The sequence below is a fragment of the Corvus brachyrhynchos genome, unplaced genomic scaffold, assembly GCF_000691975.1.
Source record: "Corvus brachyrhynchos isolate BGI_N302 unplaced genomic scaffold, ASM69197v1 scaffold97, whole genome shotgun sequence".
Taxonomy (NCBI): Eukaryota; Metazoa; Chordata; class Aves; order Passeriformes; family Corvidae; genus Corvus; species Corvus brachyrhynchos.
The window spans coordinates 1,334,162-1,357,766 of NW_008239758.1; the positions used below are offsets into that span (position 1 = coordinate 1,334,162).

The following is a 23,605-nucleotide window of genomic DNA, read 5'->3' on the forward strand; positions in this document are numbered from 1 at the left end:
CTCCCCTCGGTCGCGGGGCTGGGTTGGGCTGAGCTCAGGAGCCCACGATAAATGCCCCGATAAAGCCCCGGTGTTTGTGAGTGGCCGCGTTCTGCTGCTCTGGGGCACGGGCTGGGCCAGCACGGGCGCCGTGCTGGAAGCCAGCGGCCCCGGAGTGAGGTACACACTGCCTTGAGGAGAGCGTGGGGCACTGCTGGATTGCCGTGTCTCCTCTGACGCTTCTTTCACGTTCTGCCTGTGAAATCTTTGCGAGATTAAAACAAGTTTAATTTTTCTAGGAAGAAGAAAAATTAATCCAGCAGGAACTAACCAGTTTGAAAGCAACAGTTTCAGCCCCCACCACAACACTTGTAAGTTCTGTAAGGCTGTGGAGCAGCACACCGAAGGTGAAGGACAGCAGTGTTCTCACTCTTTTTGACAGGTGGATGTGCAGGTTATTTGCATTATAGATATTTAATCATGAGTATTAAAAAGCACCAATACATGTGGTTTTGCAGCCTGGTTAAAATAGTGAGAAGACTGTGGTTCTGTTTGATGTGCATAAATTGTAACAATATCGCACCCAGGGCCTGTCATCGTGTAGTTTCTGAAGTAATGCAGACAGCAAAGCTGGCTGATGAACTGCTTCCATCAAATCATGCTCTTTGCAGGCTGACATTGCTCTTACAATTAGTTTCTGCTCTTTAAGGAGCTGTGCTTTGTTGTATGGACTGTTGTCATGTCTGAGTTTCAGGAGCTGATGTATTCTGGTTTGAGTTAGTTAATGCATATCTCAGTCCCATGAGTGAGGATCTTTGAAGGGAAAAATAAAGTTTTATGTCGCATGTAGTAAGAAACCATCCTAGGTCAGGGTAGTAACTGGTTAAAAATAAATTGTATTAACAGTGTGATCATCATAATACTTCAGCTAATTCATATTTTTTATGTTGGTCGTAGTTAATCTACTGTTGATCACATGCATGCTAATCAAAATAAGAACTATTTTAGGGGTACTATAGGGGGTGTTCTGCCTTTATAGCAGAAATTTAATATTGCTTTGCAGAAGAGGTTCATGGCAAAAGAAAAAATTACTAATACCCAGATTTTAGAAAACACATGAGTGGATGCGTTTCTATGAGATAAAGTGATAAAGTTCTCTGTTTCAGCAGAGCAGTGAAGAAGAGCATAAAACGTGGCCGACTTAAAATTTTCAATAATTTGTTTCTGGTATTTCAGAGACTGATGAAAGAATGCATGGTGAGACTCATCTATTGTGAAATGCTGGGCTACGAGTCTTCCTTTGGATACATCCACGCAATCAAGCTTGCCCAGCAAGGGAATCTGCTGGAGAAGAGAGTTGGTACGTGTATGGAGCTGTAGCCCTTTTAATGTTCTCAAACTCTTGAGTTTTAAAGTTTCTCAGGATTTATAGTTCGTGTCAAAATACGACCTACTTAAAATGTTCCTCTGCTTTCTTGGTCTTATTTCATGGTCTGTTACTTTTTGAAATTACCTGAATCCTTAGCTTGTGAGATGCTCTGTGTGTGCTTGCAGCACAGAAGGCAGGGGAAACGAAATTTGAGTCACCAGTAGTTTCATTGTTTTCAATTAAGGCACCAGTAAACAAATAATTTGAGAGAATATTTATTAAACACATCAAGCAGAAAACCAGTTTTTGTCAGGATCTGGTTTCTTTTCCAAGTACTAGTACAAGATTAGACAAAGATGGTTCTGTCCGGCAAATATTTTCTGGTTTGGTGCTTGTAGGATTTTTTTCTTTATTTTAGAAAGAGTTGTAGGGAATGAGGCAAATAGGGAGGCCCTTACAGCATAGAGGCAGAAGTTCCTGATGAAATCTTAAAGGTTGGTTCAGATTTCTTTGAAATTTCATGGGATTGATTTCTTTTCCTGCCAGTGTGGCCATTAACTTGTTTCCAGTAGATGTGGTTTGAAGTATTTGTCAGCCTGTCTCATCTGGAGAATTTCCTTGCAGTTGCTGATTCAACTGCCTAGTGAAGACATTTCTTCTTGTTTGCAGAGAAAATGGTTTAACTCCAAGCAATACCATGTCTGCATGCACAGAAGGAAGGCAGTGTCTTGCGGGATATGCTTGTTTGATATCCTTTGTTTGAGTTTCATCTGGATCATCCACTCAAGTATTGGAGTTTCTGAGAGAATCCATTACAAGTGATGAATTAAATTTGCTTTTCCCTGAGTAATGAAAGCCAGTGTACAGATGCTCTGGTAGGGATTAAGAAATTTTGTCTTTACCAAACCTGGGAAGGCAGGTGATAAGCTGTTTTGAAGAAAACTTGGTTACTTCTGTAAGTGTCAAGAGCCAGTGTGTCTTGTTATTAATCAGATTAAGACCTTCCATACTAGGGCTCTTTTTGAGAAAGGTTTGGTGAAGCAGCATCCTTTTTTAATTTTGAATGTAGGTTGCCTAAAGTTCTCCAGACACAAAGTGCCCATAAGCTTTGATCTGATAAAAGAGTGTTATCAAGAGTTTTGGTTTCTTTCTTTGTTGTTGTTCTGCAATTATATATGGTACATGAGGATAATCTTGTCAGTTCTTGGTGCAATATACCAGAGTTTGTATTGAGGAACTGTCAGTTGAGCTGATCAAAATGAATGACTCCTTTACCCAGTGTGAGCCTCAGTTCAGGAGAGTGACCTCTGTCTTTGTGCTGAGCTGATCATGGCCATGATCATAAGCAGATAGATCAATCTGATAGCCCAGCCAATACAGTTATTCATTTTCAAGTTGTTCATTTTGATCCCCAAGCCCTGAATGAACCAAAATTCTCTCAAATCTGTCTGAAGTACAGTTCTTGCTGTAACTGGTAGCACACTCTCCCTACCCCCCATTTAAGTCCCATAGTTTAAAAGGAGAGAGGGGTCTTGAAGAAAAAGTGTTTCTTCTCCTGGGTTCTGGAATGGTTTCCTCGTTGTTAAGAAATAACAAAGGAGTTTTTGGCTTAGGATGGTGAATATACTTTTCTATATTCCAAGTTGAATATAAAATTTCTTTGGAGAGATGTTTTATTACTTGAAAACAAAAAAAGAAACAGATATAAGGAAGTGCACTTGTGTTGTGTAGTCTAGAAGTAATGTACTCTTCTCTGTGCAGAGAAAATATTAGTTTTCCAGGAAGTGATTTATAATATAATGGTGCTCTTGACTGCTCTGTAGCTATAAAAGTATTGTAATATCTCTTTATTTCTCAAAACTTATGAATTCTTAGCTGTTATTTTTTGCACTTTATTGCAGCTTAAATATTACTGATTTGCCTGGAAATAAGGGAGTCTTGACATTTAAAATGTGAGCAACTGTTATCCAACAGTTTTTTGTTGGGTTTCTGTAATTGTTTGGGTTAACTCTTCTTGTGTTACAGAAAGTCTTAAGGTTTCTGTCTTCAAGTTTCTTACTGCTTGAAAATAGTAATGAAGGCTGCTTTCTTTTATAGGTTACTTGGCAGTTTCTCTGTTTCTACATGAAAATCATGAGCTGCTACTTCTACTTGTGAACACAGTTGTGAAGGTACAGTGTTTTTGGGGGGGGGGGGGGAAAAAAACCAAAAGATGAGCCAGTGGGGAAGAAGACCTGTCTGAACAGAGAGCTTTGCCTGGAACTTGGGGCGTGGTGACGGGTGTGGTGTAAAAAAGAGTTTATGACCTCTGGAAGAAGGGGCAGGCAGCTCAGGAGAACTACAAGGACGTTGTGGGGTGATGCAGGGAGAAAATTAGAAGGGCCAAAGCCCAACTACAACTTAATCTGGCTACTGCTGTAAAAGACAATAAAAAATGTTTTTATAAATACCTTGGCAGTAAAAGGCAGGCTAAGGAGAATCTCCATCCTCTATTGAGTGCAGGGGGAAACGTAGAGGCAAAGGATGAGTAAAAGGCTGAGATACTCAATGCCTTCTTTGTCTTGGTCATTAATAGTAAGACCAGTTGTTCTGTGGTACCCAGCTGGAGGACAGGAGCAGAATTTCCTGCCCAGAGGAAATGTCAGCAACCTGCTACACCACATAGACATGCACACGTCCATGGGGCTGGGTGGGATCCACCCAAGGGCACTGAGGGACTGATGGAAGTGTTCTGAAGCACAAGTCTGATGAGGAGCCCCTAAACTAAACTAAACTTGGACCAATTCTTCCTGTTTTGTCACACAACATTTAATTACTTGTCTTCCTGTCTTAAAGTTGCTGTTTCTTTGATTAGCAAAGAAAATCTGAGATGGCTTTCTCTTCCATTTCCTTTTTAATTTAGTCTTTATGTTCTTGCTCTTGAAGCCATATTTTAAGTTTTCTCAAAGAAGGTGTGCAATAAACTTTTCTTTATAAGTGTACCAACTGTATATGTTCTCAACTCCAGGAGGAACCATGCATGCATCTTGCAATGTCAGCTTTGGCTTTTAGCTGATGGCAAGTATCTGTTGCCTTCTCTGAGTTCATCTGATGACTTTGACAGAAAATGGAAATACATTTTGGAGTGCCACTGAAAATCTGTTACTACTGTCTCCTACATGGAGCAATTACGACTTAATATAACTCTTCCTCTGTAATGTTTACTTTTATATTGTGGTAGGCCAAAGTCACAGAAATTATAGATTGAAAGTGATGTTTATTTTGTTGCTGTGATTGAAAACTGTTCTATAATATTTAAAAATATGACTTGAAACTCAAAAAGAACTAAACCAAAATAAGGACTGAAACTGATCTGGGAGAGATGAACAAAGCAAGTTATATCAGCTGGAAATCTTACACACTTAATTTGTTTTGAAAAATGATTGTAGTCTTGTATTAATAAATTCATCCATCCTTCTTTAGTTTAAGGTTACAGTGAGCTATACTTTAATTGTATTTGGGACAGACTGAGATTTTATTCTTAGTTTTGTAGAATGTTACTTGTAATTTGCATTTGCTTCTTAGGAAGTAAGTAATATTTTAGGGTACAGATATGTACTTGGCAGTACTATTGAGCTTGCTCTTTTTAAATTCTTTTGGCTAGATCAAAGGCAGTAGAGAGTACTATTGAATTCTGTGGGAAGTGACTCATCTCCCTGATCCAAACAGGGACTCAACGTTTTTTTACAATCATTTCAGTAAACAAAAATTGATTGTAGCTCTATGTGTTAATCTCACATATATTTAAAATATGAATGTAGTTCTCTATGATGAATGTGAGGAGCTGCCTGTGCCCTCTTCCTGTGGAAGAGAAGAGCCCGATGAGCTCAGTGAGAGCTGGCACCTCTCAAACACGAACAGGATGCTGGCTGTGGGTGGGCTCTGTGGGGTGGCGGGGGGGAGGGCCAGCCTGCTTGTGAAAGATTTGGGGGATGTCTGTGCAGAGTTTAAAAGTCTAAGAAAAAATGTACTGTCTCCTATGATTGTAACAGGACTTACAGAGCACTAATCTAGTAGAGGTATGCATGGCATTAACTGTTGTCAGCCAGATCTTTCCACGGGAGATGATTCCAGCTGTTCTGCCCCTAATAGAAGACAAGCTTCAGCATTCTAAGTATGTATTCATTACAGGATTTCAAATGGCCTTGTACAGCTGAATAACTTAATTTTGTAGGTACTTTTGGTAAACTGATGTTTCTTCTCTTAGTGGTCTTTTCTAATCATCACCTTTAGAAATTAATCCTGTCCTTGTATTTCTCTTGGATTCTTGTCTCATTTACTTGCAGCTTGAATGAGTATTGAATAGGTAGCATTTTTTTTTCATAGCCAGTTTTGATAGGTAAATGTAACAGACTTTATTTGCTGGAGTCCTTGTAACAAATGTGCATGAAGAAGTGTTTGTGGAGTAGGAGGAGAAACAGATCAGGATCCTTGAACTTCACTGATACTTTTTTCATAAAGCTCTTTATAAAAACTGTGATAAAGGTTTATCTGTGCATACCCTTGATTTGTTTCACTGGTAGTTTACAATATCCCATAAACAGAGGAAAATACTATAATGGTTGTGTTGGTTAGAAAGGGAATTGCAGAATGAATTGACTCAGTAACTTTTAGACATGTATTTTTTGGAGCTGCATGTATGACCACAGCAGATTAGTCATGGCCTATTTCATTGTTTATTTGGTGGACATTGTTTTAAATCATCAATCTGACATCAAGCCCTACTAAGCTTTAAAGTTGGCTTTGTCCCTTCCTCTCTTAGGTGGTATTTGCAAAGTTATTTGCTACCAATATGTAAAACATGGGTTCTCATCTCTACAGGTCATAATGTTCTGGGGTCTGGCAAGTTTTTTTCTAGAGTCAAGTACTTGAAGTACCTAAGCAGCTTCATTTTATTAAGTGTAACTCTCATTTCAGGGAAATTATCCGAAGAAAAGCTGTTCAAGCTTTATATAAATTCTATCTCATTGCTCCTAACCAAGTTCAGCACATCCATGATAAGTTCCGGAAAGCCTTGTGTGATAGGGACGTTGGAGTCATGGCTGCTTCTTTGCATATTTATCTTCAAATGATTAAGGTAGGCAAACAATTAGAAGCACAACCGAATTCGGGAGATATTTTTATTTATTTTTTATTTTAAATACACAGTGTGCTCTACAAGAGTTTTGCAGAAAAATCTCACTTGTAGTAGTTAGAAAAGTTAATTTATGGGATCGTGTGTTACGGTTGTTTCTGCTAGCTCTCCATTTAGCTGGACAGATCCACTTCTGGCAGGATCCGAGTGCTCAGCATCGCTGGGTCCTTCGCCAGAGGGTCTAAGTCCTACAGTGAGTTAAAGGGAAATTTCCTTGTAAATGTTATACCTGCTCCCTTTGCAAACATGTGAGGAAAGAGCATAGGCTTAAAGTGAAGAGCTCATGGGTGCTGAGGGTTGAGAGTAGAAGTCTGATTTAGAGAAACGAAGCCATCAGTGTAGCTATTTTGATCTTACTCGAGTTGTAAGTATTATTGTAAGGATTATTTTTACTTTTGAGTTGCTGTATCGAAATATTTGAATTGTATTTAATTTTCATTATGTAGGAAAACTCATCTGGATACAAGGACTTGACTGGGAGTTTTGTAACCATCCTGAAGCAGGTGGTGGGAGGAAAGCTCTCTGCTGACTTCAACTATCACAGTGTGCCAGCACCATGGTTACAAATTCAGCTTTTAAGAATATTGGGGCTGCTGGGAAAAGATGATCCAAGGTAACCACATTTTTCTCTGTAATTAATAGTTTGAAGGTACAGTCACAGCCTGCACCTCATAGACTGTAAGAGGCTTTCAGTGTTGAAATTCTTGCAGATTTGTTTTTAACCAAGACAGCATATTAGTTTCTGCAAAAAATGGTTTTTTAGCTTCTGGATTGTCTAAACAATTGATTGTTATGGAATATGCTTAAAATGTAATTTTACTGTGACTTGTATTACAATGTTACCAAATAGCTTTACTCCAGATTTTCGCAGTTATTTTTAAATTGTCACCATTTAGTGAGGTCCTAGTTGTCTGTCACCCTTTTTCTATTTATCTTTTTATTTATACAAGCACTGAGGGAAGTGTTCTTATTCTTATAATTTAGTAAATGTTTCTTTTGAAAGCTGCAAACATCTTGTTAAATGCCATTTAGGATCATGGTATAGAGCTCTGCTGTGTTAAAGCAAATTTGTGGATGTGAATAAAGTGTTACAGGTTTCAGTAATAGTGTTTGAACTGTTTGGCAAAATAAGACCACATGCTTATTAGTGCTGCAATTAATTGTAAATATTTTCTTAAACAGGACAAGTGAATTGATGTATGATGTTCTCGATGAATCGTTAAGAAGAGCCGAGATTAATCATAATATTACATATGGTGGGTAAGGTTATTTTATGTAATTATCGATATTTGAAAAGGTAGAAGATGAGTAGGTGATTGTACTAAAATACTTACACAGTACTTTTGAGAAATCTAATTATAGTCTTAACATTAAGTGTATTCTGAAGTGTCCAACTAGTATATAGTACCACAAATGATGCATTGCTGTACAGCACAAATTTTTTATCATTGAAATAAAACACATCTATATACAGGGAATTCATTGGCTCAGAAGCCTTTATCCTGTGTTTGCATTAACCTTGCCCTTAGACACAGAAAGTCAGCTCCTTCTTGAAAGTTCTTATTGGACATTGCTTAAGTTGAAATAAGGAACAGAAGAAAATCCTACTGATGCATCTCTGTGTGTTAGAAATGCTTAGATCTTTTCACTGCCCCAGGAAAGGCACCAGATGGTGTGCAAGAAGGACAGTGTCAGTTCTTTGCAGCTGTGTGGGGCTTCTCTGAGCACAGCTCATAAACGTTACACCTCCAGAGTTCAGTGACAGTGCTGCCTGTGAAAGGATGTCTTTGGCACATGCCTCAATTGAAAACTTCTAAATCATAGCAGAAGGTTCATTTTGGTAGAGGTTCATTATCTTTGTAGTAGAGAAAACTGGTTTTGTTGCTAGACTAAAGCAAAAGGAATAATTGCATTGTTAAATTTTTCCTACTAGAAAGTTGAGCAATTTATTTGTCTTTTTTTCTTTGTCTTCTCCTCCCCAGGTTCTAATACCTCCCCAGAACCCTAGTTCTGATGCTCTAGAACCCTCGTTTAAGAGCTATTTCACTACTAGAAAAACCTGCCCCTCCAATTTTTTTATTGCTAAAGAAAGCCTTGCAGATGTGCCAAAGTCCCTGTGCTAATGGAATGGAAAGAAAATTGAGACTTTCTTAAAACAGAGTGAGGGGTAAAAAAGAAAAAAAAGGGAACATGGCTGAAAGCTGTAGATGTCTAACACCTACATCATACATCTGTTGTAAAGCATTGTGTAAGCTTCACTGCCATAAAAAGGGGAGCTTTGGGGAAGTATTCTCTTAGTAAATAATAAATGAGGAAGCATCTGTCCGACATTCAGAGTATTCAGCTGATTGCTTCTGTTCTTTTAGGCAAGAACATATAAGTTATTGGGAGGTGTGTTGCCTTGTAATACAGATTGTTTGCACTTGCCAAGAGTTAAACATTAAATTTGTTTTGAGCACTTAAAGGGACAAAGTAGGCAGTTCATTATGGTTTGTACAAGGACATAGAATTTAGGTATGTAGTTCTTGTTCACCTATGGCAAGCATTTTATAAACTTACAGTTGATAATCCCAGACAAAAGAAAAATGTAATTCTGAGTGATTGCTCGTTCTTACAAAAAGTCTTTGGTTCTGGCATGTTTCTTGTAGGCAGTTTTGTTGTGTGCTAGTCTTTCTCAGATTTAGTTTGTAATGCCTAAGGAAGAGAGGAGGTTGTCTTTTGGACAGTTCAGTTAGTGACTGAAGAACAACTGAAAATTGCATCACGATTTTAAGACTTAATTAAGTTGGGAGACTAACACTGTCTGAACCTTTGCCCAAATTATTGCCACAAAGGATTAATTACTTTTTGTGTGTTGTTCAGTTTACTTCTAGATTTTTCTCAAACAACTGTACAAAGCTGCTGGGTTTTTTCCTGGTTTTGTGTTTTGATTTTTCATTGGGGTTTTTTTTTAACAGGAATATTCTTGGGATGATTTTGGCTCTTGGTAGTAGCTAAGAAATGGTATGAGTTATCAAAACTAATTTGTCTCAAATCCTTTATAGTTGCTTATTGGCTTTCTGAAGACCGTCCCAGTCCAGTGCCTTGAGCAGCTGTAGGAGACTTCTGGGTTGGAAGAACTTTAAGGACAGAAAGTTGTATGCACAGTGGCAAGGGCTAATTAAAATATGTATGCACTAAAGGAGATAGACTTTCACCCTGCTTTTCCTTGTGTCAGATGGTACTCTCTGGTTACATTTGGTGGGAGTGGGACAGCACTGTAGTCCTTTGAGGCAGTCACTGAGCTTGTTTGTTTGTTAAAAATTTTTGGATTATAGAAGTATTCAATACACATTAATTATGTGTCTTTTCCTCCTGCAGCCATCTTGTTTGAATGTGTCCAAACAATTTATACCATTTATCCCAAATCTGAATTACTTGAAAAGGCTGCCAAGTGCATTGGAAAATTTGTTTTGTCACCCAAAATTAATTTGAAATACTTAGGTAAGGATGCCTGATTTCATTATGCTGTCTTTAATTTGGCCATAGTGGTAGCATTGCCTTGTATCACTTGCAATCACTTCCATTCCAGGTTTAAAGGCTCTGACCTATGTTATCCAGCAGGATCCAAATCTGGCACTTCAGCACCAGATGACAATAATTGAATGTCTGGACCATCCGGATCCCATTATTAAAAGGGAGGTCAGTGAATTTCTAAATGTCAAAAATGCAGTTAATTGTTAAGATGGGTGATAAGTTTTGTAAAATGAGAAGGGTAAAACTGTTATGTTTCCCTAACTGTGAGAGAGCAGTTACAAACAGTATTAATGTGACAAGCTGTGTAGATAAGCAGTGTATTTCATTGAAGAATAGTTACTTAGTTTGGCAGTGTACTAAAGCTGATGTTTGCCTGCTTCCTTTTTTGAGTCATCAGAACCATTTTTTTTTCTTTTGCTTTCTCTTTCAGACTTTAGAGCTTCTCTATAGGATTACAAATGGACAGAATGTAGTTGTCATAGTTCAGAAGATGCTTGACTACTTAAAAGAAAGCAAAGAAGAATATGCTGTCATCAACTTAGTTGGCAAAGTGGCAGACCTAGCTGAGAAATATCCTTTTATTTTTCTGAACTAGCTGAGAAATATCCTTTTATTTTTCTGAAACTTTGCAGTCTGAACTCAGGCACATGTAGCACTGATACCTATCAAAGCATCTGTCATGATCTTGTGAAGTAGGAAGTGTTAGAGCTGTGCCTTCCATCCTTTCAAATGCAAAAGAAAGCACATGCAAAAATGACTACAGTGTTTCTTGTATTTCACTGGGAGAAACTAATTGCACTCAGCTTTTGGCTTTGGAGTTTACCATTGAAACCTTGTGGTTTTAAATTTGGACTTTGAAACCTTATACCACTGTATAGAGATATCTCAGTGCTACCTGAAGTGCTGTTCTGTAGTTGTGGGACTGATCTTCCCTGATCGAGCTCTTCATCGGTGTATGGATTTTAGCAATAGCACACTTCGATGGAAATGAAGAAAAGATTTTTTAAAAATGCCAAAAAAGATGGAAGTGATGATTAGGGATTTGGCTTATGATGGGCATTACTGTTAGACCTGCCACTGCCTGATTTTCTGTTTGTTTTTTATTTGATAACTTGAGTTATAAGCTCTTTATAACGGAGCTGCCTTGTCATCCTGTTTGTACACTGCTTGGCATGGAGCAGTGTACCAAAAAAAGCTCTGTTGTCCTGCAGTATGCAAAAATAATGCAATAACACTGAAAATTCTGTACTGTTAAAAATTTCCGTTCATTAACTGTGGGTTTTCAGGACTTGTCTGAGAGAAGGCAGAAGCCAACTTACAAAGTTGGCAAAGGCTGATCAAATGTTAAATATATTAAAAAAAGCAGTGGTGATTTCTGTGGAGTGCTTCAGAATGTTTTTGTAAAATTGGTAAATCATTAGCAAAGCACTGCTGAAAAGAGCAGTTTTTTTGTCATTGATCAAGTGATGCTGGGTAAACAAAAGATTATCTGGAAGCCTAGCACAGGATAAGTGTGAGCTTAAAATAGAGTAGGACAGATGTGAACGTATCTGTTCATAGTGTGTGAGGCCTGCATAAACTTAACTTTTTCAACAGAGCAGTAACTTAAGACTTTTCTAACTTAGCACCAGTTATCATGACATTTACAGGAAATACTTGCTAAAAGATACAGGAATATTTCCTCTTTACTTAGATGGAGCTGATATTTGCCCATCAGATCCCCAGCTTACTGGGGAGATCACAATTGGGCATTCCTTAGGAAATACACTAAATAAGAAAGAAAAAGTTATGCCTTAGCATTTCATTCCTTAACATCTGGACACGTATGCCCCTAACAACGAGTGGTTCATCCAGACAATGAATGCTGTGTTCTCAGTTGGAGGTGATGTTGTGCATTCTGATATCCCAAACAACTTTCTGAGGCTCTTGGCTGAAGGTAACTCCCTGCATGCCCTGAAGAATTAGACACGTTCCTTAATAATCTGTTTGGTTTGTTTTGGTTTTTTTCCTCTTAAAATGTACTTTGAAATATTTGGTAGGACGTGTTATTTGTGTTTCAGGGAAACTGTGTTGTTTTCTATCTAGGATTTGATGATGGAAAGGAAGATCATCAGCTACGGATGTATGCAGTCCAGTCTTACTTAGCATTACTTGAAGAGGAAGATAAATTGTATCCACAGAAATTCCTTCAAGTTATGAGCTGGGTAAGGTAGACACATGGTCAGAATTCCATACACATATTTGAGGAAGCTGTCAAAGGTGATAATGTTTTTAATAACTGTTTATTAAACATTTGGTTTTAGTCATTTTTACTTGAATTCAGGCTGACATGCTGAAGTCTCTTTTAGTGACCAGGATCCTCAGTGACTGAGGACTATTCACTTGTGGTTTGTGGAAAAGCTGACTTGCTCCTTGTAAGGCAGGTGATTGTTGGAATGGTTTAGCAGCCACCTGAATCTGACTGCATACTGAGAGCCTTTCTGTCTTCATCCAAATGAGCCAGATGTGGTTGTGAAATGCACTTGCAGCCTTGCAAATGACTGGCCAAGTGCTATGCTGGTGTTACCTGACACTTGGGGAAGCTTCAGCTTCCAGCCCAGGGACAGGCTGCAGTTCGAGGAAATGGTGTTTTATCAGGGCCTAGTTATGTTTAGCTTTCTTTTCAAGACAGTTACTTGATTTTTAAAAAGCTAAAAGTTGGAATCTGTTGAGGTAAACACAAAGATCACTTCAACCCTTTGACATTTAAAACACAAAATGGTAAAGAAATAACTTGAAACATGCTTAAATAATAGTTTCTTGAATGTGAGGTGGATTTTATTGTGTTAGTTAGTACTATATTCTGATTTCAAAACTGAAAGCACTGCTGTGTGTAACTAAATGCATATTCTGTGTGTTCTTTGTAAATAGGTGTTGGGAGAATATTTCAGTCTTGTTACAGATGTTGATCCAGAAGTTATTTTGACAAAGCTGCACAGTCTGCTGAAGAAGACTTTTGTTACTTCTGAAACTAAAGCGTGGATAATGGCTGCAGTCACCAAGATAGCCTCACGCACCTCCTGCTCAAAAACAGTGGATGAACTAATCCAAGAACTCAGCAGCTCTCTGGATACATGCCTGAGACAATATGCCTTTGAATTGAAGCATCTGTGTGAAGACAAAGCACTGATGAAGAGCTTGCTTCCATTTGATGCTAGCTGCAATGACCTGGTGGTAAGACACTTACCATGGGTGTTTTTCATGAACCTCTTTGTAGTTCAGGGGGCTGAATATTTTGGTAAAAAGGTGTTTCCAAAATGAATGGTGTTTGCAGTTCTCACTGGGTGCAAGTCTGCTTAAAGTGAGCTTTCAGAAGCACTTTTTCAGGCATGTGTGATGTATCATGGTGCTCTGTACAGAAAGATAAAGAGCCATGGTGTTTTAGTTAAGTAAGCTGGAGTAGCTTTTAGCAAAACTATCATCTCATACACTGGTTTATTTTTAGTTGTCTTTTTTGTCTTTTAGTCGTCTTTTGTTTTTTCAAAGATGAGGTAGGCCTGCTTTAGTGATACAGTACTTTTGAATTCAAAGGGTTTGCCTCCTATTGGAAAATGACTTATTTTGACCATGACATTTCCACAGTAAATGATGGAAAAGATTCTGTCCATACACCATCTTTACTGGTAGATATGGGAGATGTGAGATGAAGATCCTGATCTGCTGATAAGACACGATATTCTTCTGGTAACGTCAGGCTCACATGAAGCAAATATTTTCATTGCCTTTTCATTCCTTTTAATTCTGTGTAGGTAGATGCTTCCTTATCTTTTCTGGATGGGTTTGTGGCTGAGGGACTTGCTCGTGGTGCAGCACCATATAAGCCTCATCACCAGAGACAAGAGGAGAAACTTTCTCAGGAAAAAGGTGACAGTTTACTGCATTTATTTAATACTGGTAAATTACCTGATAAGTATTAACGATTTAAGTGTACAGTTAATTTATCTTCTTAAAATAATAGTGTCTTAATGCAGCTCTTGTGTGTAGTCAACAGCTAAGTTCGACTTAAATTTTAGTTCCACCTCTATCTAGCTGATGTATATAGATTGTTCTGCAGGTGAGAAAGTCTTACTGTAATCCTTGCTGGTCTATAGATTTGAAATTTATGGGGATTATCAAAGTGAGAGCCTGTGAAGTCCAGCAGTACAGGGATATCTATTTTCAGAAAATAGATTTCGTTCTTACTTTTTTTTACGCCTCCTTGTAATTTAAGATTGTCTGTCTTGCAGCTCTGAATTTTGAACCTTATGGATTGTCCTTTGCTTCAAGTGTGTCCTCATCCGGTGTCACTGGCAGACAGTCCCCCACTGGTTTATCTTTTGGCTCTGATACATCTGCAAATAGTGCTGAGACGGGGCACAAAGAGTGAGTTAATTTGTGTATGAAGTGAAGTACTTTGAAGCTTCTGTTCTTGTCAGTATCATGTGTCTTTGTTGCTTCATTGCATGGAACTAGAAGGAATGCAGTTGAACTTGGAAACCCCTATCACATACGAAGAAAATCAGGTGGGGGCAGGAATAACTAGGGAAACGGCTGATGTGGTCAGACTTTTCTCCACTTTCTTCACAGACTACAGCTTAGGTGATAGTTAATGCACTAAAATTGGGACAGGATTGCCTAATTATTACATTGTTAACTATTTTTTCTGCCTTCTTTCTTTTTCTTACAGGGTACACTTACTTTTATTGGCATTACAATAAAGTCCCTTTAGGATACTCTTTTTAGGTAAAAGTGAGGCTATGACTTGCAGTGTAAGATGCTCCTTTTATTTTTAGTGCACTACACATCAATTCCATGTCCATAGTTTCATACAAATTATTAACTTCATTTATGCTCTCATAAACTGGTATACAGTAAACCTTTCCAGAATCTTTATATTTTACTGCTCACTCTTGTCTGTCAAAGTACCAAAGTAGTGAATGGGTTTGAGTGTTGGCATGTTTTTAGGAACATGTTGTTCATATGGCTGATCCTGCTTTGTTTCGTTTGCCTTTTTAGGACAAATACTCTGAAACTTGAGGGAGTACGCAAGCTGTGGGGGAAAGAAGGAAACCTTCCAAAGAAAGAAAACAAAGCAGGAAAAGGGAAAGGAGATGAGCCACAAACAGTGCCTTGTGGCAGTTTATTAGCAGGGCAGGTCGGGGAGCCTCCTGCACTTCAGCCTGGTCAAGGTGCCAGCCTCTCCGAGGAAGACAAAGAGAAGCAGCAGTTAGCATCAACTTTGTTCATTGGGCTGGGATCAAGTGCTGGTGTCAGCCTGGTAAGTGATTTTTTTGAGATTTAACAGTTTAAAGTGTACATATAGTCTTACTTAAAATTATAGATACCTGTATGCAAATGGAGATCAAATTAGTGGTAAGAAACCCCCCCCAAGTCATCGAAAAACTACTGAGAAGTACTTTCGCAGTGTGATAATTTATTGAAACCTGAAACAGCTTGATGAAGCAATCTCTGGAGCAGGTCTGATTTGGTAACTAGAACTTTCCTTTGTTTACATGTTGTGCTCCAAGTTTTAGTGTCAGTTTTCCTGAACAACTGCTCCTTGACCCAGCTTTGCAGAGCTGTCACCGTTCATTTGGATGTGAGGCTGGAATTTGACACCCTATGTCAAGGCCATTTTTAATTTATGCATGGTAATATGTGGAACACAGAAGAATTCACGATTAGGTAATATTTTTAAGACTGGGCATCATATTAGCCAGCTCAAATCTTGGCACTTAGCAGCAGTTAACCAGTAACTTTACCTGTGCTTAGCTTTTAATAAGAGCTTTTAGTTTAAGAGAATCTAGAGTCATTTTGCATTATAAGCTAATTCAGTACTCTGTAAGAGATCCAGCAAAAGCCTGGTTCCATTAAAATCTCTGGAATCTATTTGTATTTGTCATCTGTTTTGATTCCTTGGTCCCTCCTCACTGTTTCATGGTATTAGCAGTAACACAACTGGTTGCTACAAACTTTTCCACCCTTTTTTTTTTTTTTTTCTCTTTCCTTTTTCAGATGGGGAAAGCAGACACAGCTACTCAGAAGTTCAAAAGGAAATCAAAGATAAATGAAACTCAACAGAGTGAGGAGGCATCAGACTTCCAAAACAGTGCTGCTTCAGATTTTGGTCCCTTACTTGATACAGTACCTACTAACGTGGAAGACTGTGAGGGAAGTACACACACAAGGTTAAGGAAAGCCTCCCCTTGTTCTTCAGATATTGTAGAAGATAATTTAGCATTTGAAACACCTCAGTCCCTCAGAAAATTTGTGCTGGATGACAGACTTTCAGCTAACAGGCTGTCACAGTCATCTTTGTTTGCTGCTAGCAACATTGAAATTCTTCAGCCTTCTCCAAGTGCTCAATGTGGAAGTGCCAGGGAAACACCATTGGTCCCTTCCTTACCAGAAGAACTTGAAGAGCTTCCTCACTCTGAGGTAGTGGGACTTTGTCAGAGTGATGCCTTAGCTCTGCATTTATGTAAGGTGTGGACAGATGACTCTTTGTTGCTCATTGTTTTTGTTTCAAATAAAACCACTTCTGCACTTACTGCTGTGAACTTAGTGTTTGAAGAAACAGAACACTTTCAGGTAAGAAACTTTGTTTCCATTGTATTTTAAATTCACTTGGAACTTCTTGCTTTTTGCTTGCATTAAACTGTGCAGTGTCTGGTTTAATAGTCATGCCTTTTTCCAAAGTATTTCCTTAAAACCTTGTGGTACAGCTATTACACACATTTTTAAAGGGTGGTGAAAGAAATTCCACTATAAATTTAGTGTCATTGGCTATAAAAGTGAGAGGCTCACTTTTCAATTCACCTTGATTTTGTTTGCCTCTGTATAACAAATATGTGTGATTTTTCCATTCTGAATGCAAAGACTAAACCAAGTGCCAGCCTAACTTGTCCTGCTTGGATTGGTATGACTTAAGTTCACCTCACTTGTTGCTTTTGCCTGTGTGGCTGTTGTGCTTGTGCATTCATTTGTATTTACCTGACAGGCAAACGTGATGCTTTCCTGGCACCAAATTTGTGTAAGCTTCCTTCAGGTTTTTTTTTTTTTCCAAAGGCATGGTTCATTCTCATGCATTTAGTTGATGGTACAGAGGAATTGGTTAGTTTGTTTTTTTACATTGGCTACATTAGGGATTTAAGTATGATTGATAAAAGCATGTTACAGTCAAATTAAAACTTTATTTAAATATTTGGAAAGATATTTAGGAATTGCCAGTTGGCATGACTATCCACAGACTTTGCTAAAAGAAGCATGGAATAATTAATCAACTCAGCAAGTGATAACTGGATAAAAAGAATTAAGTGCATTGTTTCTTTTAGAATTGACTTAATCAAGGAACTGCTAATTGGTTATGGAGTTCCTTCCCTTTCCATTTCTGACTTGAATCAAACTTGTCTTGGCATTGATAGAAAGCGGGTATCTCATGTCTAGATTTTTCTTGTAATTCACTTAACTTCCCACCCAGACCACCACCATGGATAGAATCTCTTACCAGTTTGTTTTGAGAGCCAGAGACTGCTGAGTAATCTAGAAATCCTCCTTTTTATTCGGGATGTTATCTCAACTTCTTGCTTTTAGCATATAGTTTGAGCTATGTTGCAATGCTGTTTGCTTGTATATTAGATTATTTTGGGACTGAGCTACAGAATTCAGGTCCTTGGTGCAGTTCTTTGGAGCTGGGAGAGTCCAGTTGTCAGAAAGAGATCCATTTCACTGGTGTTATGCATCTCATAGCATGTTTGTAGGTGTAAATGATTGATTTATCCTTCATGAGGGCTGAGAAATGGTAGCTCTGTTCACTTGTCAAATACTCCAAGAAAAATCAACAGAAATAAAAGGCACTTACACAGTTTTATAGCTGTATCTGAATCACTTGCACAACTTGACAGCAAGACTTATATTCTGTATTCCTTCTATGACATTATATAGATTTTGGAGAGTGCCACCTCCCAGTTTCCTGTAATTGAAGCTCAAAGTGTGGAACGTTGCCAGAAGTATGTGAGGATGAGCAAAGTCTGTACACAGGGAATTCTTTCTGGCTCTGTTAATTACCAGTCAGAGATGGAAACTCGCCTTGAATTTTCAGTAACTTTATCATTGATGGACTTCATCAGGTAAATAAAACAAGCTGCACTTTTTAAAAACACTTGTATTCAACTCAATATTAGACAAGGTAGGATGGTTTGGGTATTGACTATGAAAATACAAGGCTTCACCTTGAGCAGCTAATTCAAATCTGAGATGGCTGTTCAGGATAATAAAGGGTTATTTTACACCTGCAAAAAAGGGGCAAAGTTCCAGCAAGAAGTACAAATGCAGGGAGAATATTGACAGTAGCTGTTTTTGAGGAGGCTAACAGAACAGAGAACAGAAGGACCTGCTGCTTTAAAATATGGCAAAATGTAAACGTGTCAAGAGGAAACAAGTGGTTTGAGTGCAGAGACCAGAACATGGTATGAGAAGGCTGACAACTTTTGCAGAGGAAGAAGGCTTATTCTTTTCATTTTTGAACACTGCATTTATTTTAGGAGTAAGAAAAAACAAATATCCTTTGTCCAGCAGACTTCTCTTTTGAAGTGAAGTAAATTAATTTTTTTTTGAATTTAGAAATCTAAAGCAAGGAATAGAAACATTTTTTAAATGTTAAGGACGAAAAAGGAGGGGTTTGTTTAGACTAATACATGTTTACTGCTTGTGTGCTCTATTGTCCAGTTGCTTCTGGGTACAGGGGTTTATTTGAGACCAACTATATCCTGACTTACATGTATTATTTGGCTAAGAAATGTGGTGAACTTCCTTTTAGGCCAATGGAAATGACTACAGAAGACTTTGGGAAGCTGTGGTTATCCCTTTCCAATGATGTGAAACAGAATATAAAAATGTCATCTTGCCAAGGCTCCCTTTCAGCAGCCCTGGATACACTGCAACAGAAGCTGAAACTCCACAGAGTTGACATTATAGGTAAGTGAAAGTATGCTGTAGGGTTGCTCACAGGGTAATTTGTCCCAGGAAAACAAGTGCATGGGAGTGAGTATCTTACAGGTTAAGGCAGAGAATGTTTGGGAGCATGGTAAACGCAGGACTGGTGTCCCAGGGACTTCGTTTGCCTCACTCAGGGGTCTGTGGGGAGGTGATGTAAAGGTACAAGTGTTCAGCAAACAGTGGATTTTGCAAGGGAGAAAACTTGCACTGGGAAGAGTTTTGGACAGGACAAAAAGGGAATGAAGCTGTATGACAAATAGAAGCTGGGATTTTGGCGTGGTTTGTGGTGATGTGTTCCATGAGTTAGAGGTAAGGGTAGGGGAAAACAGCGGACATGGAGTGTGAAAGATGTGTTTTCTATGAAGTCTACTGTAGCAATTGTTAGTTAATTGTTACCTCATTTTTTTCTGTGGTCTCTCAGGTAATGAGGGAATACTGGCCTGCCAGCTCCTGCCATCTGTGCCCTGCCTGCTGCACTGCCGTACTCACTCAGGGATGCTGGCCCTGTGGTTCAGATCCCCTTGTGCTGCTCTTCCAGATGGTTTGCTCTATCAGTGTCAGAAGGTGATGGAGGAATCCTGAGAACAATACTGCCTGCCTTAATCTATTTGGTGTGTGAAAGCAAATCAAAGATTTATACAGTTGCACAGATAATTACCAAAGCTAAACTAAGATACTGCTTCTTGAAGTATTAAAAGTTTTCTTCCAGCTGGCAATGTCCAAGTGGACTTGTGGGGGAAGAATGATGACCTAAATTACCCCTGCAAAAACATGCTCAGGACTGTACAGTATGTTAAAGTATTGTTACCTGTGTGAAATGTATATTAATTTTGTTGTAAATGACTGAAAGTATTTATTTTTATTACGCAGCTTTTATAGATGCCAACACTTATTCCTCATGGCAACTACTTCAATATGATTTTGAAGAAAACGTATTTCCATTATGAGGTCAGACTTGATCAGTTTTATCAGTTTAATTTTATTTTGATAATTTTTCTAAAGCTATTTTTAAGTACTGCTGGCAACAAGACCCATATTGGTGGTTATATAAAATAAATTATGTAGCAGCAAATGCATGGTTTTAAAACAGTTAAAATATTCTAGGGAGCAAAACACTTCCCATGATCTTTGATATTTACCATGGAAGTGATAACATCTAAACAAGTTTTTGATAGGAGTCAGGCATGTGAAATTGTATGGAAGCACCTCCTGGGGGATTATCTGAGGCCCTTCAGGTTAGTTCCTGTCTGCAGTTCTTCCTGCCCCATGTTTCAGTCTCATTCCCTTTCCAAAGGGGTCTGTGAGTATTTGTGCATGTCTAAAATGAAGTTCCATGTGGATCAAGTCTGAGATGAGCTGGGGGCACTTGGCTGTGGACATGTTGACTCCTTGATTGTTGGGTAGTGAACATGTTCATTGCTTTTCCAGTCCATCCTATAAATTTAATCTGGCCAAAATCCCTGTGCATGAAAATTCACAAGGGAAAAACTTCAATTTATTTTTATTTCTAATTATTTATAGCCTCAGTATGACTCATCAAATGTCTGACTTGCAGAGATGTGGCTGTGTTGTGTGTGCATGCCTGGGAACTGCAGCAAAGCATGAGAGATTAAATCAGAGCAGCAAACGTGGAAAATGTGTCTGAACAGATTCTCTCCTCTTCCTGAAGTAACCTCACAGCCTTGAAAATCCAGCAATCTTAATTTATTTAGATGTTAAATGAAAAGTAGTACTGGTTATTATTATTTATAGCTGGTCATGTTTTCTGTTTAAGCATCTGAGGTGGTACACACAGTTCAGACACGGTCTGAAGGGATTCTGTAGTGGAATTCTCTCCTCCGTGTGTTTGATAAGCAAACTTGTATTTCAGCATTACTGATTCTTGCCTGTTAAGTACTGGTTGTAAAGGAAAATATTCTTTTACTTTGCTGACATTTGGTGAACGTTCATGGAATCGTTGTAAGAATGTTAATGTGCTGATAGCTATTTTTTTTTTTAAGTCCAGCTACCTTTGTTATCACAAGTGTAATGATCCAAGCAAACCTCCTTTTTTATTGTTTCAGTACCCTCTTACTGAGGAATTTAAAGTGCACTGAACCTGTAAATATATTTAATGTTCTGCATACTTCAATGTTTACTTGGCACTTCAAGACAGTTTATATAAATGAAAACTGATTTATAGTGGAATAATTTCCAGCAGATGATTTCCCTGCTGGTAAATCAGACTTGTGTTATGCAATTGGACTTCTGTAATCATAGGAACTCTAATACAAGTATCTGTTTGTGGCCTATGCATTTAAACCATTTCAGCAAGGAGATGTTCAATGTCCTGGTGTTTAAAGAACAGCAAAGACAACAATGCCTTCTGTTGTTCATGTAATGTTCTCTGTAACTGTTTTCACTGTATGAATAGTGTGTGTTAGGGTGTCAGTATTCTGATTCTAATTGCTTTATGGTAACATCACTTAAAGGAGTTTGCAGGGAATTGTACCTATGTCAGTCTTTATTTTTGGATTGCCCAACAAATACTGTTCTGAATCTATCACCATATTTGCATTTCTTGCAGTTTAATAAAACTCAGTTTTATTTTAAAAAAATCAGTTTGATACTTGTTAAATGTTCTCTTCCACCATATGTAGCAGTGTTTCTGCATATCAAGAACTAGTTTCTATTTTAATTTTTTCTTTGCATCTGAACAGTGATTAAGACTGTAACATCACAGAAGTCTTAAATCCATTAATAATTTAAATGTCATGTGTCTCAGTTGGAGATAGATATCAGAACAGGGAAGGACTATACTTTTTAAACAGCATTCTGTGTGCCAGCTCACATTATCCAGTCCTTTTTTTGGGAATACTGCCAGATTGTGATTTTGTTTTTAGGCATCACAGGAGATTTCAGTATCTCTTGTTGGTCATAGGTGACAGGAAGAGCATATTTGTAAGTGCAGTGTGAACATAAGAAGCCCTTGCTATGGAGTTGGGAGCTTGGGCAGTGTGACTTTGGCTGAACCGAAGGTGGCTGCAGCTCTGAGCTGAGCCACGAGGCTGTTTGGGGTAACAAAGCTGCTGCTGTGGGGCAGGAGTCCTGGCTGAGGTGGGGAGCTCAGGCCCTGGGGAACCTCAGCATTTCCCTGCTGGGAATCTTGATCTTAGTCCGTCATCCGGTTGTCTTGGAAGTAGAGCTGCAGAGGTAACTCTACAAAGGAGTATTATTCCACCTAGTTCTGTATTGAAAATTCTGTCATGAGTATCCTCATCTTCCATAGTGGTGTAATGACTTCTCTTTGTGACTTGGTCGATCCTGAAGGATGAACCTGTTTTCCAGGAAGGGAAATAGGGTGCACAGAAGCAGGCTAGAAGGAAGAGAGCACAGGAGCAGTTTGCATGAAGGAGTTTGTCCAAGAGGCAACCAGAGGCCCGTCAGTCTATAGGGACCTTGCTGAACTGGCAGGTTAGCAGAGACTGGAGCAAACCCTTAGCTACCAGCAGGCCTCACTGTTCTACTGCTGTGTGCCCCGGGAGTTCTGGACATCTGGGAGTCAGCAGCAAAGTGATTGTATTGGACCCATATTGCAACTGTTTTGTCAGCTTCTACCTCCTCACCCCAAGTATTTTCAGGTATTTTGATTGAAACCAACACTTTGGCAGGAAAATGGGAGGAAGTGCAACATGGCAGTATGATGCAGGGTGTTTTCCCAGGTACAGACTAAATCTAGTGGATTATATTACTTTCTGCTAAGTATTCATAAACACTCCTCATCCTGTAAATTTGTATGATGGATGGCACTACCTGGAGGTTTTCCTGTACGTGCAAGTAGCTCATAAATGACACTGGTGCTTTCTGAATGTCGGAAAAGTGTGTCTCTCCTGTAGAGTCCCTCAAGTAGTTTTTCAGCATAAAAAGCTGTATTCTCTTTTTCTGTGTGGGTAAGACTGTGCGTGGTCTTTTTCTGGCATTGATTTATGTAAAAATGAAAATAGACCTGCTTAAGTCATCCAGTTAAAACTTGCTTTTGCATTTCTGTTGCTGTGGTGAAAGTTAATTGTGCTTTGCTGCTTGGTTCTCTTCAGGGCCAGCTATTTATGTGCTTGTCTGTGAGAATGTTTCTCTAGCACAAATCAGGTCACATGTTCAGTGTGATGCTCTGTGGTACGGGCACCATTTCATTAAGATGTCAGAAGTGGTCACTCCCATGAGAGTTTCTTGAACGTTAACCTTTTTGTCTTTATTATATAAAGTTGTCAGTGATGAAGCAAAGAATATTGTGTCCTGCCATGATGTGATTCATAAAATTAACCTGACAGCAATGTTTTACCAGCAGGAAGGCTCAAAGCACCACTTAAGAAGATTGCTTTAAACTTTGATTTTAAGGCAGTTGTCAGTTTTCTCTTTGTGCCAGTATTTCATTGCTTTCAGTATAATTGCCATGTGAGTTGTTTGCAAATCCTGAGCGCTTTCAGCCAAAACAGTTTGCCTTTTCTGGGAATAAGGACAGGAGAATAAATGCTTGCTGCAAAAATGCTCTGGTAGGTTCCAGCATCTCCATGTTT

General features: G+C 38.6%; 1 protein-coding gene across 1 annotated transcript; it reads left to right on the forward strand.

Moving 5' to 3' along the window:
• Nucleotides 1–6: 6 nt before the first annotated feature.
• On the forward strand, nucleotides 7–21,072 carry AP4E1 (adaptor related protein complex 4 epsilon 1 subunit). The gene is made up of 20 exons (XM_008640017.2): nucleotides 7–350; nucleotides 1,216–1,339; nucleotides 3,446–3,519; nucleotides 5,380–5,501; nucleotides 6,305–6,464; nucleotides 6,968–7,134; nucleotides 7,704–7,777; nucleotides 9,882–10,004; nucleotides 10,093–10,202; nucleotides 10,468–10,607; nucleotides 11,861–11,973; nucleotides 12,123–12,241; nucleotides 12,948–13,250; nucleotides 13,826–13,940; nucleotides 14,303–14,438; nucleotides 15,072–15,333; nucleotides 16,071–16,646; nucleotides 18,000–18,184; nucleotides 18,874–19,031; nucleotides 19,474–21,072. Exons 2-20 carry the CDS (start codon nucleotides 1,222–1,224, stop codon nucleotides 19,632–19,634), a joined length of 3,216 nt encoding a protein of 1,071 aa, XP_008638239.1. The 5' UTR covers nucleotides 7–350; nucleotides 1,216–1,221; the 3' UTR covers nucleotides 19,635–21,072.
• The last annotated feature ends 2,533 nt before the right edge of the window (nucleotides 21,073–23,605 follow it).